This window comes from Microplitis mediator, chromosome 11 (assembly GCF_029852145.1).
Source record: "Microplitis mediator isolate UGA2020A chromosome 11, iyMicMedi2.1, whole genome shotgun sequence".
Lineage (NCBI taxonomy): Eukaryota > Metazoa > Arthropoda > Insecta > Hymenoptera > Braconidae > Microplitis > Microplitis mediator.
This window is the reverse complement of record NC_079979.1, coordinates 15,330,889-15,349,039: the sequence shown is the minus strand read 5'-3', so window position 1 is coordinate 15,349,039 and position 18,151 is coordinate 15,330,889. Positions and strand designations below refer to the sequence as shown.

Here is an 18,151-nt window from a genome sequence, read left to right as displayed (position 1 = left end):
CATTTTTAATTTTCATTTTGAACGATTTGTTTTCATAAATAATGAATTAAACTACTAAGCAGAGATAAATGTTAATATATATGTTTACAGTATATTTATATTAATTAAACGAACGTTTAAATAATAATGACATTTTGTGAAACAATATTTTAACGGGGTTTAATTGATAATAAAATAATTTAGCTAATCGGCTTATAGGTGAATGGCGAAAGTAAAAAAAATATAAATTTAAAATTACACGCGTTAAATAATTCATGTGCTCGACGCGTTAATAATATACCATTTATATGGAAATTAGCTGATACATTAACATTTACAATTGCGATTATCTCTTTTGCATATTCATCAACCGAAATGTCATATTTGTTAATATTGATCTCGGAAAATTGATGAAAAACAAGTGAGAACTAAAATTTTTTTACTAATACCAAAGAATATATGAACAAATATTTCACATTTTTTTGTGATGTGTGTAGAAATATTCCAAGTAAACATTTTTTTTTTTTCCTACACTAGTAATGGGGAGCACACTCTGTTTCTTCATACTTTATTGATATTTATACAACTGTGGATTTGCCGAAAACAAAAAAAAAGTATTTCTGCGTTGCATACTACATACACAGGATATGAATTCACGCTCAGTACACACGGGAAATTTTTTACGTGTACACTAGGATTTATTCGTTTGCATTGAAAAATATAAAAATACGGATGTGCAATAAAAGAAAAATAGTATCAATTATGTATAGCCGATGCTTTTAATGAACAAATAATGAATATCGATGTAAAAAATTCGAGTATCAAAATTATTTTTGTTGAAATTGGTATTATCTAATAGAACACTTGTACAGTTTAGAAATTTTTCCGATAACTATCATGAAATTTTTCAAAGAAATTCCATTTTTTCAAAATTAGACAATTGCAATTTTCATGAAAATATTTTAAAAATTTAAGTTGAGGTTTAATTTTTCAAAATTTTCTTCCTCAAGTTATATATTGAGTGTCAATTTTAAATTTATCCCGCATGAAAATACCATATATGATAAATATATAAGGAAAAATATATAATCAAAATGGTACCATATAAGTAGCCAAAAACGATATATATTTTCTTATATATAATATAGTAAGTTTTAATATAATTAATTATGTACGAAAGTTTATAAGTTAATACATGTGTTATATATATTTATAATCATATATGTAAACTTATATGTATTACATATATTGATAATTATATATGTAAATTTGTAAGCTAGTACACATATATATATATATATTCTGAACACAATGTTTGAATCTTATAACAGAGAGAAGAAGACAGAAAAGAATAGATTTTATTTATTCTTACATATATGGGGAGACTTATATGGTTTTATAAATCAAAAAATATACAAAAATTTATAAAGTTAAATACATGGTACATATATCGTGCCATATAATGATCAATTATATATGTATTCTTATTTATTTCCATTTATAAATAACGTTTATTTTTGAATATATTAAAATTATGTTTTCAAATGTATAAATAATATATTGAAGTTATACGATAATATATGAGATCATATAAGAGAAAACATATATAGAAGTATAATAAAATCGGCCAAAATCTATATATAGTTCTATATAAGATTTCATGTATTGTCACATATATATTTATACCTCTAACATATATTTTTTAATATATGTTTACCATATATGATATTTTCATGCGGGATAATCCATCGATCCTAGACTGTAAAAAATTGGGTGTGATCGCGGTGCGACTGTTCAGTTATTTACTCCCCTTGGAGTGAAATTTACTCCGAATAGGAGTTAATTTTAACATCAAAACTCTGGATCGGAGTAAATGCAGATTGAAAAAAAATCCACATCGATCCAGAATCACTCCGTCGAAAAGACAAACTCCCTTTTTACTCCATACGCGATAATTTTTTTTTAAACTCCGTAACTCTTAGTGACGGAGTAAATTCGGATTGAAATAAAATCCGTGATCACTCCAAATCTACTCCCGATTTTTAGTGTACGAGTGATAAGAAATTTAATTTTGCAACCGAGTAAATCTGGATTTTGTTTAAATCCGCATTCACTCCAGTTCGTAGTTTTAATGTTAAATAAACTTCCCTTCGGAGTCAATTTTACCCCAAAAAGTTTAAATAATACTCCGGATTTAATCCACGTTCACTCCGCAAACTTTTGACGATGTAATAATAATTTGATAAAAAAATAAGAAATTTTCCAATTGCTCTTCAATTTTTTCTACCAATCAATGTTTGCAAAATTTTTTTAAATTCAATTCAAATTTCGCGCCTTAAAAATAAAAATCGTCAATTTGAAATTCTAAGTTTTGAAGTTTACCCTAATAAATATTCTTTTTACAGAAGTCAAACTGAGAGTAAACTCAGATTAAAATTTTTTTTTGTATCGACAATAAATATTCGTCAGTTTGTGGTGACATTTGAATATAAGTATAATTTTAGTGACGAAATGAAAATAGACCCTCGAGCGCCGATGGAGTAATATAAATGACAGGTATCTGTTAGGTTTATCAGAACAAGGGGAAATTGAGGTCCTGTTGAAAGTAGTGACATGAATATTAATGCACTAAAAGCCAAGTCATAAAATAAAAAACAAATATAAAACGGAGCAAAAGAAACTAAGGCGAACAAATCAATTGAATTACGGTCTAAAGTAAAATAAAAAAAAAAAGTTAAATTAAGGAAAAACGAAAAAGTAAATAAACGTAAAAACCATTCGTTAAATTATACTGCACAGATAGCGAACGTAAAACAAAAAAAATAGTATTGTTAACAAAGAGTAAATTTCGTGTGCGAGCTCATTGTTGAAATATTTTATGTGCACTGATGTGCACATTAATTATTTTTTAATTTCTATTAAACAATGGAACTTGTTTAATCAACACTGAATTAATTAACAATTTTTATTTTTTTTTTGTTTTTGATATTTACAAAGTATTCGTTTGAAGTATTTCCATATACTGGTAATTAATTCTGAAATATTCTTATACTAAAATATGTAAAGTTAAATATTATAAATATTTTTATGTTAATCCGAGGTATGAAAATAATTATCAATTAAAAATAAACAAATTCATGAATACATTAGTATTAAATAAAAAAAAAATAACTAATTTACTCCAATTAACTCCACGCACTTTAACAATCAAACAAATGGATTTTTTTTATGTCGTGACATATTTTCACGGTAATAAAAATGAAATAAATTATAGAGGATATATTTAATTGAAATTCCTTTGGGTATTTGTGGTATTGATTTTCAAAATAAGCATATATATGTATATATAAATAAATATTTAAAATGAGAGTATTGATTCTGATAATATGACTTTTAAAGGTAACCTTCAATGGTAGAAATGCATTGAAATTTATTGACAAGTACTGAAAATATATATTTATTATTAATGTCGATTATTCAAGGAAAATTCAAAAAAATTTTTATAGAGATTTTGGAGTTTTACACTAAAAAATCGGGAGTGTATGTGGATTTTATTTCAATCCGCATTCACTCCGGTCGGGAGTTTTAATACTTAAATAAATTTATATGTAACAGAAACAGCTGTTAATTAGAAACATAATTATTTCAATAAATAATTCACTCAGATATTAATAATTAAACTTAAAATAGTATGTTTTTAATTTATAAAATGTTTTAGTAGTCCCGAGTCGAAATTTAAAGCCTATATAGGCCCCTCAAGCCCGAAACAGATCCGATTGAGAGCCCTGTAGTCCTCTAGCTCCGACTTTGAACTCATAGGTCCGAACATTCACTGAGAGGTCCGATTTTGAACCTTCAAGTCCGACAATATTTGTCCCCTAATAAATTTCGTTTCATTATAATTAAATTATTTATGATGATATAAAAAATTGAAGATTTTTTAAAATTAATTGTAAGCATTATTTTTTGACATGCAACGGAATTTATATAATATTAATTATATTATTATTCCTATATTATTATTAATTTATTATAAAAAATTGAACTATTAACCGCATTTGCTATATATTTTGATAATTTTAATTGAAATTATTTTAACCATTGTAAATGCAAATAAAATCCAGAGTAACATAGATTATTATTAATCATAATATTGATAATGCTAATGATATTAATAATATGAATATTATTATTATTATAATAAAATAGGGCTCCGAGGTTCAAAATAGGGCCTAATTTTAATTTTCATCAGATCCTATATTGAACCCTAAAGTGCAGAAAACGGAAATTTGTAGCACTTGAGGGACCAAAATCGGACGTTATTTAACAAGGAAACAGACTCTATTTTGAACCTCCAAGTCCGAAATAGATCCGACTTTAGAAGGTTCAAAATGAGCTCTAAATTTCGACTCGGGAACTCACTAAATTATAATTTCATATATATAATACATAGTGAAAATATTGAATCATTGAACAGCTATAGTGACATAGTTTTTATGGGAATATTTTATATTTCGGTACAATATGAAATGTTATCTTGTGGTATGGTTGATGTAACTCATATATACGACAGTTTGTAACTCAGTGGAATTATATTTGTTAAAGTTTTATTATCAGCTGCTTATAATTTTTAAAAATCATTTCGCGTGAATATATGGAAAGGGAGCTCGTAATTATTTTCATACTCAATATAAATGTCAAAATATCAAAGACCTAAGCTCACTATATATTAGCAATTTTTCTTATAATTAATATTTTCCGAAACTCCCCTTCCGAGTGAAATTCGCTCCAAGAGAATTAAACAAATAAAAAATCATCCACTCCACGTTAACTCCGCAAATTTTTTACATTGTATAAAAAAAATATTAGATCGTTTATTTTTTTTCTAGTAAAATAAAAATTAGCTTTTCAAACCGTGGATTGATATCGATTTTAACAATAAATATATGAAGAACAAGCTCTCGATTTTCATAATCTAGCATTTAAAAAGTTAACCTCAATAAATTTTTTTTTTTTTTTTTCATCGAGACATTTTTAGTCTATAATTAGAAAAACATGTCGATAATTAAGAAAATGTCAGATAATTTGATATCGAGAAAGAAGTTTAAGAGCACTTAAATGAGTTGTAGGTAAAGGATACATGCTGAAGTTGGTAATTAGTTCAATCAGTGGATTGACTCTTAAGAATTAAAAATAAAAAAAATGTTATTAGTAAAAATAAGTAGAAAAGTTAAGTAATTGTATAAAAAGGAGAAACGTGTAAGCACGATCTGTCAATGCGAGGAAGTTAGTGGATGTCACTAGCTTCCTAGCTAGTTTTCTTTAGATTAATGATCCTAACTATCCAGCCAGAACTCAAGTACTGTAACTGATGTAATCAAGCTTTAATTACTCGTTTGCTTGATAAATCTTAGCTATTAAATTTTCATTATAATTACTGCTATAGTAATTATTATTGTTCTAGAACAGAATATTTTGTTTAATTAAAGTTCATTCATTAATTTAATTTAATTATAATATCGTTAAATCGCATTAGATATATTTAACATATATCATATATTTGTCATTTTACGTCATGATATTTAAAAAAAAAATTCAAAAATTTAGTTCCCAATTTTTCCCGCCTTTTGCAAAATTAGAAATTTTTTATTTTCACTTGATTCAATTAAATTTTTTTTGGTAATCTCACTCTGTAATTAATCTCAGTTGTATTGAATTTTTTTTGTCTGCGGCTTTGAAGATCAAAGGAATACTTTTGAAGCTCTGATTAAATTTTTTTAAAGAAAATTTATAAAAAATTTTACTAGATTAATTTTTTAATTAGAATCCAACTCCTACGGAGTAAAAAAAAATAATACTGAAATTAGCCGAGGTCTAATAATTTTTTGGATTTATTTTAAACGATAATTTATAAAAAAAAAAATATTTATAAAAATTGCACTTATAGTTTTTTAATTTTCTACATGTGTAGTTTTTTTTTTTTTTTTTTTTGCAATTGATTTGCTCAAAAAAAAATCGAAACATTGTAAATTATCTATCAACTTCAGGATTATAAAAAAAAAATGACAAATAATTTTTTGGACACTAGAAAAAAAAGGTCTGAGTGAAATAAAAAAAAGTGATAAAAAGATTGACTGGTGTAAAGAAATAGATTAAAGGCGTTACTTTACGACATGTTGGTATAAAAAAAAGTGAATCTATTTGCTGAGGAAGGATTGCGTGAGTACAGTATATCGGCATAAAAGAGTGCAGCCGTTAAACAAGCATGTCGTCGAGTAAGTATTTTACCCATGGCAACTTTACATGCTTCTTCACTCCCTTTACTCAATAGCTCAGTTTAGTTGGTATATATATGTACATATTATAGATCGACCCACACATAGCCTAGAGTAGTGGGCAAGTGTACATATGTGACTATAAATAACCCATCAAATGTCACTCCTCATGTCAAGCTTTGAGCGCAAGCTGATATGCCGCCAATGAGATCGACACCCTCAGTTATATTCCCTGCGCAAAGAGAGAAAGGTTGACTAGACTAGTTGTCCGAACGTAGCTTTACTTGGACTACGTATCACCACTTCTATCTAATAAAGATATGTAGATACCCATATATATTTATTACCAGCAATTCCTGTCATTCTACCATCCCATTTCCTAACCAATCCTACTACATTTTCTCAAACAATTTTATCTGTCAATTTATCATATATTAAATTGGATAAAATCCCACATGGGACATGTTCATATAAAAGTTTTTTAATTTTATTTTAGTTATCTGATTTAACTTAAATGTTTTACATTCATATAGAAACTATTCGTAGACATCATGGGAAATTTTATAAAAACTATGGAAACTATTCCTATAATGTATAGAAGCGATCCCCATAATTTCGTAAAAGCTTTTTTAAAAAAATATGAGAACTATTTCCGCATATTAGGTGAGGAAAATTTTTTTAATTCATGAATTTCGCTCTAATAATGTATTGGAATGTTCTTGTATTATTATAGGAACGAAAAATATATGAGAATCATTTTCATGTGTACATGAAAAGTACTCATATATATTATGGAAAATTCTCCAACAATTATGAATTCTGTTCCAATAATGCATTTAAATGTTCCTGTATTATCATAAGAACAGAAAAATATATGAGAATCATTTTCATGTATATATGAAAAGTACTCATATATATTATGGAAAATTTTCAAAAATTGTAAAAAATGTTCTCACAAGTATGGAAACTGTTTCCATTAGTATTAGGACCATAATATATAAGAAGCATAATATATATAGAGAATATTCTCATATGCCTTTAGAAATTATTACTATATTAGTATGAAATTCACTTTCATTAGTGCATAGAAATTTTTCCTATAATTTATATATATATATATATGTATATATAAATACTTTTGTTTTAGTTTTTTTATTTTTTTTTTTTTTGTACAGAAACCTTTTATTTTATAAAACTATATAAAATGAATCTCGTGTGCGAACTCTTCTTTTCACATGTTCATGCCTCAGTTCAAGTTCCAAATGCCATTGCAAACATCACTCGAGCCAAAATAACGCGCATTCAAGCATACATTTACACTAGATTTACATTCCCTCATCATAAAAAGATAAAAAAAAAAACTATTTTTTTCTAAATAAATTAATAAAATTGAACGAACGGTGTTTATGACACGTAAAAAAAAACAAAATAAAATTTTATGATGAATAAAAATGACAAGATAAAAAATGTTAATAAATTACAATAAAATGTTTCAACTTATTCGCCCGGGAACTTTATTCATAAATCTTTTTTAAAAATAGGGTAGCTAGTAACTAATTTTCATGTGTCTGCGACACCACACGAGGAGTATTTTTTTAAATGAAAAATGTAATTTTTTTAAGTATTTAAGTAATAGGTGGAGTGTGTGATATTGAATTGGGTCAGCGGATACTTATAAATATATAGAAATTAAATTATTACACGTGGGCAGAAGAAAGGTTAATTTTTTAACGAATTAGTGGTTTTTAAAAATATTAGTCTATTGTTGGATGTAATATAAGTGGCGCTATACTAAGAAGAAGGTTTATTTAAAGCGGAAACGATAGTTTATATATATTGACTCGATCGACGACGTGTTTCGTATGCAATCGATAGCCAATGATGGTCGAGTGTGCGGTACAAGCATTCTCTGATGTTGATTAAATAATGGAAAGAGCGTCAATACACAAGCTTTCGCGGTCCTATCTTTATATATCTATATATCTATGTATACACATGGTGCATTAATTTAACTGATTGCTTGTTCATCAACAGTATTAATTATTTACTTCACAGGAAATTTTTATTAATAATCAAATATTTATTATTCATTATCAGAATTTAATTTGACATTTTTTTAATTTTGTTTATTTATTCAAAGTCACTGAATGCGAGTGATAAATTCAAGCTGACTTAACCACTTACTGGTGTTAAAAAATACCGAGTCATTTTTCAAAGATTTTCACGTCACGTTTTAGGTGACAGTTAAAATTGAAAGAAAAAAAATTTGTTGATATTTGTAACCATTGAGAAAATTAACAAGAAAGTTTGTGTGAGGGGAAGACTATTGTCAGTTTTCAGAGCAGGTAACGAAAAAAAATTCTATATATTAACTAAAGTAATTAGCGCACTTTTTATTGCATGACTAATTTTTTTACTAAAACTTATTTTTTTTAGTTGATCAGTGGAAAATTACGTAATTAATTACAGAGGAAATTGAAATTTTTTTTTTTTTAAATAAGTGTAGGTTGTAATTAATTTGACATGAAACTGAAGAAAATAGCGTCAGAGTAATTTGTGTCTGCTAAAATTACAAAAATTTGTTTTGCGTCAATCTTACGGCACTAAATAAATTTTCATATTTTCAATAAAAATTTTTTTTTTTTAAATTCATACAAAATTCTCTAACTGCACTATCAAAAAATTTTTTTTTTCAAAATATTCAGTTTTTTATGTTTTTTAAGAAAAAAAAATACTAGCAAGCTCAAAAAAATGTTGCCACAAAAATTTCGATGAATATGATGAAAAACATGAATTTTTTATACTTTAAAATTGGAAAAACTTATTGAAATCTCAAAAATTTGTAATTTATGATGGTAAATTCTTAAATCCGCCGTGAAATAGAACACTTTAAAAAAAAAAAAAAACCATTCGAAAATATTGATTTCTCAATTTTTTATCGTCATAAATGTGGTTGATCCCACTTCCAAATAATTACCAAACTTTATAATTCTCTGAACTTTTAAATTATTGACATTTTTAAAAATAATTTTGATGTAAAATTCTCATATTGAATTAATATTATAAAATAAAATTGATAAATCCCTTCTAATCTAGAAGGAGAAAAAGTTTTTAATATTTCACCTATCACACGATTTTCCGATTTCCCAATAAATTTTATCTCGAAAGGAAGCATCAGTATCCCCAGATTTTTTGACCGTTTAAACTTCGCGCCCTTCAGTAATTTTTATTATTTTTTTTTGTGTCAAAAAAAATGTTAACACCGGGTTACTAACAGGGTGACTGAGGGTCATCATCAAATTACTTAATAAATTTTCTAACACCGATGAAAATAATTATTTCCGGATATCAGCCGTCATCAATCAAAAATTTATTACTTTTAATTTAGTAAGGGAAAATAAAATTTTTTTTACGACCAAAACATAAAATTTAGGGTAAAAAAAATGAGTTAATGAAATGATGATAAATAACTCTTACCTCAGTATCATTCCACCACATGTGTAATCGATAATTCCTGAGAACTGCTGGATTGTCATTGATATGGTCGACAGCAAGCTTAACAGAAGGCATTACCCCACGTCCAATGTGACTTTCAGGCACGTGCCTGCCATAGGGAAAAAATCCAGCGATATAAACATCCCGTCGTTTAACGCCACCAAGATTTATTGGTTTTTGTCCCCCGCAGAGTAAAATCGCATCTAAACAAAGAACAATACCGATACCAAGTGCCGCCCCTTTCAATCGTAGCAGCAGTAAACAACAAAAGTGGGGCTGGTTTTGTCTTTGGCGATGACCAGGGTAATCGATACCTCGACCAATCATTTTTTACAGATCTTTAGATTTTTTTATCCACCACCATAGACCCTCTACCCTCACCACTACCTTCCGCACCTTCACTTGCACCCTCACTCTTCCGGTTTTATAACCGTAGTAACACCAGCATTAACCGCCGCCGCCACTGCCGCCACCAGCACCATCACCATCAGCTCTTAAGTCCGATTAATCTCACCGCAACGGCATCCCTTTACCCTTCTTCCGTCCCAGCCCTCGGCCTTGTCCCTCAAAGCTTTTCATTTCCCTTGAAAAAATCTAAAAGACCCAACGAAATCCCCTATCGCAAAACACACGCGGTCAACCCTCGTCTCATTATCACTATTTAACACTCGCGGCTACTATCACTACTATATATTTTCACTCACTATTCAATTATCTCATTTTATTTTTTACTTTATCAAATACTATTTTTATTCTTCGGACTCTTTACTGTTTGTTTAATCAACTTCCGTATTTATGAGATAAATAAATTAAAATTAAAATAATGTTTTACTTTTATGCATATTGATGTCATGATGTTGACGGCAATCATCCGCAGTCACCATCGATCCAATCGTCTGCCACCGAGATCGACCTGCAAGTCAAAAAAATAAAAACCATGACAATAGTTTTAGATTTTAAAAAACCGTCCTATCAATAAAAAAAAAAAAAAAAAAAAAAACAGTAATCGATGTGATAGTGATAATAACAATGGGTATTTATACTTGTAAAAGAATAAAAAATACGGCAACTTATGCTAGCTGGATTGTTACGGTCACTGTGACGCGATTGGAATAAAAATAAAAAATGAATAAACAAAATAAAATGCAAAAGGTATTCTCGCACTATTCAGTATAGAAAAAATAAAATAGAAAAAAATAGAAAGAAAAACAAAAAAATAAAAAGCCGATATAGGATCGGGTGTCAAGCGTAACTTGATTTGAATAGCGGTCCATTTTAAAGCTGAACCGCTCAACTAACAGTCTGCAGACTCAATTTTTGGTTTAAAAATATATATTTTATAAATTTTATGCCAATTCCATGTCGTTAATATTCGAGAGAATAATATACTAGTGATATTATTTTATATCTATATATATATTGCATTTGAATAACGTGTGCATCGATGAGTGGAGTTTCAGTCGATTGATCAATAAATGTATTTTTACGTACATATATATATACTTCATTCATTTACTTCATACTGATTTATAATTCTATCATATTTATACTGACTATTAAACCAAAAATTTATTTATTATAAAAAAAAATATACAGGGGACAGGGGGCAAAGTGGGCCCCTTAAGGAAAATAATTATAATATTGTTAATTTTTTTTACGCGTTTACTTATTTTTAGACCCTTGGTACTTATTTTCACTTCATTATACTGCGTCCATTAAAATGAAGTGAAAATTCGAAAATTAGGGGCAAAGTGGGCCCTCCAAAAAATTTCGGATTTGATATTTTTTATTCTTGACACGTGTAATTTTTGCAAATAACTTTAAAACAATTGTATTTTTATAATATAAAAGTAATTTTAATAGTCTGCTGCAATATAACTTTAAAACGTAATTTTATTATCTTTAACTTTCTTAATAAATTATATTTAATGAACAGTTTTGGTGGTCAATTTTAACCCTCATTGTATAAGAAATTTCGATAAGCTTATTATCCGTCCGAATTTATTGAGGTATAGAAAATTTTGAAGGGCCCACTTTGCCCCCATCCCCTACTATTACAAAATCACTAAAATAAAATATATGACACAATAAAAAATCTGTTTTTGACGTGATAATTATTGTAAAAAAAAATTTCAATATTAATTATAAGTTGAAATTAAAATTTACTAGTTAATGTACTCAGTCAAACTTTTTCTCAGCTGTTTGAGTGAATAATGTAAGGATTTATTAAAATTTATTGATGAGCGATTAATTAAAATTTCACCTGGTTTTCAAAACTATTACGAGGTTTTAAAAAATTATAACAAAAAAATTAATTGATAATTTTTTTTTTTTATACTCGAGATTAATTTTACTATTTAGTATAAATTAATCCGGGTTTAATTAAATAATAGAGCAAAAAATACGTCTAGGTAATAATGACTACGTGAGAAAACGCAGAGCTCAGCTCTTATCTTTAAGCTAAAACTTAAAGCTTTTTAATGCGGATTGATTTTATCTCAGAATCTGTAGAAGTTACAGTTGAAAAATAAATAAAGTTTTAGTTTTAACTCAAACTTATGACAAATTTTGATTTAAATTACAATACGTGAGTAAATTTATAATTTTTAGTTAAAATTTCAGCGAACCTTCAAAAATTCAAAAATAAAAAAAAAATTTCTTATTAGACTCGGGCATGGATTCAAACTCTGTTGTAAACTTTTTTGATCTCATTCACTAAAAAATATTTTAGTCTCAATTTCAAAATTTTTTTAACTCCTTTTTATTTTGATCTAAACTTTTAGAAACTCACATAAGAGTCAGAAAAGACTAAATCATTTATTTTCTTATTCTTTAATTTTTAAAAGTTCCAACATAGTTCAACTCAAAGCAATAAATTCTCTAAAATATAAAAGTCAACTATGATGAACGATTTCGAAATATTTCAAAAAAATTCTGTTGCATAAAAAATAAAATTTTTTATGCAGCTCATAAAAAAAAGAAAGAAAATTTGAGTTTTTAAAAACATCCAATCAAAGTAAATTTAATAAAAAATAGTAAAAAAAATGCTATGCCTTTAATCGTAAATTAATAATGAACCGACCATAAAATGTAACAAAGTATCACGTAAAACTCTACGAGCCCGATAATAGACAGCTTTACATTATCCATAAAAGTTTATTAGTCTCAAAAAAAATGTACCTCCATTTTTACTACGAGCATAATTTTCCCCCATATGCCATAAAAATTTTTTTACATAAAATATTAATTCACACTTGACACTTCGAGGTCTCATCTCACCTTTATCGTTATCTATAGCGAGAGATTTAAATTTAATTCAAAAAACGAAGTAATTTTATTAAAATAAAAATAAAAAAATTGAACAACACATTTTATATTTATGATATTTGTCTTACGTCTTTACTCAGCTCTAAAACAAACTTACGAAAAATTAAATAATAATAACAATAATAATAATAATAAGAGCCAGCTGGCTTTTCTCATGCCATATTATTATTTTTTTTCCACCCTCACTTAAATGTAACTGTAGAAGTAGCGAAACTAGAAGCTTGATTCGTCATTTAGCTAATAAAATGCAATAGGAGAATGGTTGCGGGATTTCCAAGGCTAAAAAGTGAGCCTTGGCACAGTAACATAATTGTAGAAAAGGATGCAGGCAAATAAAACACAAGAAAGAGAAAGAAAAGACAGGGGTAAGTGAGTAGTAGTCTTGCGTGTAACGGCATGAAATCCAAGTAAGTAAAGTTAGATAGGACTAAACTACCCTTCTGAATACGACATATATATATTATAGTATACATATATATAACAATGGTCTAACAAAGTCGACGACGGGAACGTTAACACGCTAGACCGCTTATACTACAACTGTTCAATGTTAAGACTAACCCTCTAGCTCTACCTGTGTACTATCTGCGATATAACTTCTGGCTATGGTATACAAACATTTATAAATATATATATGTATGTGTGTACATGTGTGGGTGTGTGTATTTTATGTGGCATAGAAGGTATGCAACAACAAACGGGTCGATATACTCCCAAGAGAATCTCTACGATCTCTTCAGGGCTCTGAAAAGCGTCGCGGCGTGACTACAAACTGCCTCGGAACACGAACAGTGAATACGCGAAACCGCAAGTATTTCAAGGTTACCCGCGTGTGTCTGATTATAGACACCCGAGGGCATTTATACGACCACTGTCAACCTTTAATTAAGATACTCTTATTTGGCTATAATTTTATTATTTTACTATACATGCATATATGTATACATTTATGAATATGAATATACGGATAGAGATATGACTATAAGTTATTTCAGTTTGTGATTAAATGAGTTTAATTATTTATGCAAATGTAATTTGTATCTACTGTCACTATTTAATTATCTGATGTAATATTATTTAATTGTTGTTAATACACTGTAAAAAATTTGCGGAGTGAACGCGGAGTGGATGACTTTTTATTTATTTAATTCCCTTGGAGTGAATTTCACTCCGAAGGGGAGTTTCGGAAAATAGTAATTATAAAAAAAATTACTAATACATAGTGAGCTTAGGTCTTTTATATTTTGACATTTATATTGAGTACGGAAATAATTACGAGCTCCCTTTCCATATATTCACGCGAAATGATTTTTAAAAATTATAAGCAGCTGATAATAAAACTTTAACAAATATAATTCCACTGAGTCACAAACTGTCGTATGACTGACAGCAACCATACCACGAGATAACATTTCATATTGTACCGAAATATAAAATATTCCCATAAAAACTATGCCACTATAGCTATTCAATAATTTAATATTTTCACTATGTATTATATATATGAAATCATAATTTAGTGAGTTACTAAAACATTTTATAAATTAAAAACATCATATGTTAAGTTTAATTATTAATATCTGAGTGAATTATTTATTGAAATAATTATGTTTCTAATTAACAACTGTTTCTATTAAATATAAATTTATTTAAGTATTAAAACTCCGGGCCGGAGTGAATGCGGATTGAAATAAAATCTTGTCACTTCGAAATCACTCTGCCCATAAAAAAATCCCTATTCACTCCTTATGCGGAGTGATTTTTTTTGAACTCCGGAATTCCGAGTGACGGACTGAATTCGGATTGAAATAAAATCCGTATTCACTCACGATTTTTTACTGTGTATTAAGGTAAAAGCCCCTATACCCGCTCAGTACCATTAGTCGCTCACTTTAACTGTTTGAGGCGTTTTTTTATAATTTTTATAACAATTTATAACAATTTTATTAAAAAATTACAACTAAAAATATTATTATTGATAAATAATTATTTGTGAATCTAAATATATTAAAATATGATGCATCAAATTATTTTATAATAGATTATAAATTTAAATTAAATAACTGTTTTCAAAATCGCGCTCAGCCGGGCATTTTTACTTTAACGTTCATTCGATAGATTCAATTTAGGTTACGTCAAATTTTTTAAGAATTGTTATAACTATATCTTATTAAATACATTTTTAAAATTCATAAAATTTTATATTATGAAAGAATAAAGTAGTATAATTTATAAATTATTTGTCCAAATCAATAAACATCATAGTTTAATTGATATTGTCTTTGAGCGACTATGGGTACACTCAAGGACCTTGTTTAAAAAATTAATAATAATTAATTATCAAGATTATTCTTCAAACTGAAATTTTATTCTAATACTCGAAACTTCAAAAAATAACTATAAAAAAAATTTGGTTTTTCATTTTATTTATTAATTTATATTGAGTGATTCAATCTCACTCCGATGAAAAGTCAGCGGGTATAGGGGCTTTTACCTTATTATTATTGTATGTGAGAAATGATTCCACGATATCGAAATTTAGTTTCTGTCTCATTAGCAAATTTCCGACTCTACAATTTTTCCAAAATGGCTTTTCATCATTTTCTACTAGTAAATGTTATGACAATGACGTTAATAATTAAAGGAGACTGAAAATAAATTCAATTTTGAACGAGAATATTTACATATCTTGTATATTGCCTCAGTAGAATATAAAAAAATTGGGTTAGATGGTTCGGTATCGACGGCGGTATATACAATAGCAGGATAGTTATTTTTTTTTTTAATGGAAATTGTGATCGGAAATTATTTTCACTGAACGTTCTGAGGAATTCTAAGCCCGTGAGAATATTTTACGAAATTCAATAAATATCTGGGATTATTCAGAAAATTCTAGAATTTAAATCTGACAGTGGACTACGAAATTTTTTAATTTTCAGAAAAAGTATTTGAATTTTCTTAGACATTGGAATAATTTTAGAACCCGCTAAAAAAATAAAATAAACATTGAATAGTTTTAATTTAAATAATTTTAATTTTATGGATGAGAAACTAAATATTATATTTAAAATTTACTTTCCTCGAATATCTTAACTCGATCTACAAATAAATTTTTATGTCTATATATACAATCTAACAATTTAATTTTAAAAATAACATTTTAAATTGAAATTTATGCAATCTCATAAAATAATTGCACAGAATAAAAAAAAGTTAGTTTTTTATAAATTAAAAAAATCGTTTATCAAGGGTCTGAAAATACTATCACTTTAAGCTTCCGGGACATAAATCAACCTCTGGAGAAATTAATTTCATGTAAATTAAATAAATTTTAAAACTAATTAACAAAAACTTCTACTTTACTTTACTTTTCATTGATAATAATTTTTTAAAAAATTTAAATAAGCCACCAATTGATATTCTAAAATTATGTCACTGAATTAAAAGATAAAATCTAATATCCAAGCATCAGAAAATGTTGAGTCTGTTCTAGCATAAGTGCAATTGTACATTGTTCGATGATTGAAAGCATTGTTCCCACTTTTCACAGGTTTCCATTGCACACCAGCAGTAACACCAAAAAATTTAACACATTGATCGCACATTTAAAGCTTTGAATAAATTTTTTCATCTACACGGAGAGAAATTTATGGTAACCGTTCCTAGTACGTTTATGAAATATCATCCCATACCGTTATGGTAATGATTACTTGGAATTATGGAATATAGGCCCATACTTTCTGGATAAAGTTCCCATAATTATGGGAACAATTCCCATCATTATGGTAACAGTTCCCATATCACATGTGAAAGAATTATGGTAATGATTACCATAATATTATGGTAATTATTCCCATTATACTATGGGAAACGATGCTATAATATTATGGTAATGGTTATCATATTTATGGTAATGGTTGTTATAATATTATAGTAATGGTTACCATAATATTATGGTTATGGTTATCATAATATTATGGCGATGGTTACCATAATGTTGTAGTAATGGTTCCTATAATCTTATGGTAATGGTTACCATATATTATGATAATGGTTACTATAATATTATGGTAATAGTTACCATAATATTATGGTAATACTTACCATATTATATGGTAACGATTACCATAATATATGGTAACCATTCCCATAATATATTGTAATTGTTACCATAAATTTCTCTCCGTGTAGTCTCCTTTTAAATCCTATTTTTCTATACAGCAAACAACATTTTTAAAAAAATAATCAAACCAAGCCACGTTAAAACGATAATTTAAACTCGAATCACAGAAACGTAATTAGAATTTTAAAAATTACATTTAACAATGAAATCTTTCAGCCAACGGATTATAAAACCTTGTGCATTATTCACTGGCAGCTTACATATGACTAAAAAAATTTTAATTACCCGACTGACATGTGACTTTGACAGCTGACAGAAAGCCAAAGTACCAAGAAACCCACTGTCATAAGATAATTAATTTATAAATTGTAATTAAAAAAAAAAATTCTATGATTATTTTTCATAGAGTTTCGACTCAAAGTAATCTCAGCTAATGTATAACCGGAATTAAATTAATTAATGCTGTATTTCTAGCTCAAATGTTTGCAAACATACGAATCAACATGCGAATTTACACAGAAAAAGAAGAAATTTTTGGCGCAAAAAATTTTACTCGCCCCTAGAAAATTTTTACTAGCCCTAGGAAATATTTTGCATCATAAATTGAAAACGAAAATATGTTTGAGCCAAGAGAAAATTTTTCGGGCGGGAAAATTTTAATTTTCATTTCATAATTCAAAGTTTTTGTTACGCCAATAAATTCTTTTTTTTGTGTACCAAAGAATCACGACTTGCTTTTCTAATTTGAAAATTTTTAAAAAATGTTTGATGATTACAGAGCAATTACACTTGAATGAATACGAGTTTGAATTTGAACTTTTATCAGGGTGCAATAACGAAAGGATAATTTAAAATAAAAATAAAAAGTATCAAGTCTTCTTTATACAGACAATGACTTTTGAGTCGGTGAAATTCAGTGAAAAGGTATAAAGAAGATGGGTAAAATTTATAA

The 18,151-nt window shown here is 27.4% G+C and overlaps 1 protein-coding gene across 5 annotated transcripts in view; it reads right to left on the bottom strand.

Moving 5' to 3' along the window:
• The window catches only part of LOC130677045 (gamma-aminobutyric acid type B receptor subunit 2), a 125,090-nt gene that overhangs the window by 92,388 nt on the left and 14,551 nt on the right, over positions 1–18,151 (bottom strand). For all 5 annotated transcript variants that reach the window (XM_057483602.1, XM_057483601.1, XM_057483603.1 and 2 more), the window contains one exon: positions 9,732–10,662. In XM_057483602.1, the coding sequence (XP_057339585.1) occupies positions 9,732–10,076 (345 nt within the window). In that variant the 5' untranslated portion in view covers positions 10,077–10,662. The remainder of the gene's footprint in view (positions 1–9,731; positions 10,663–18,151) is intronic.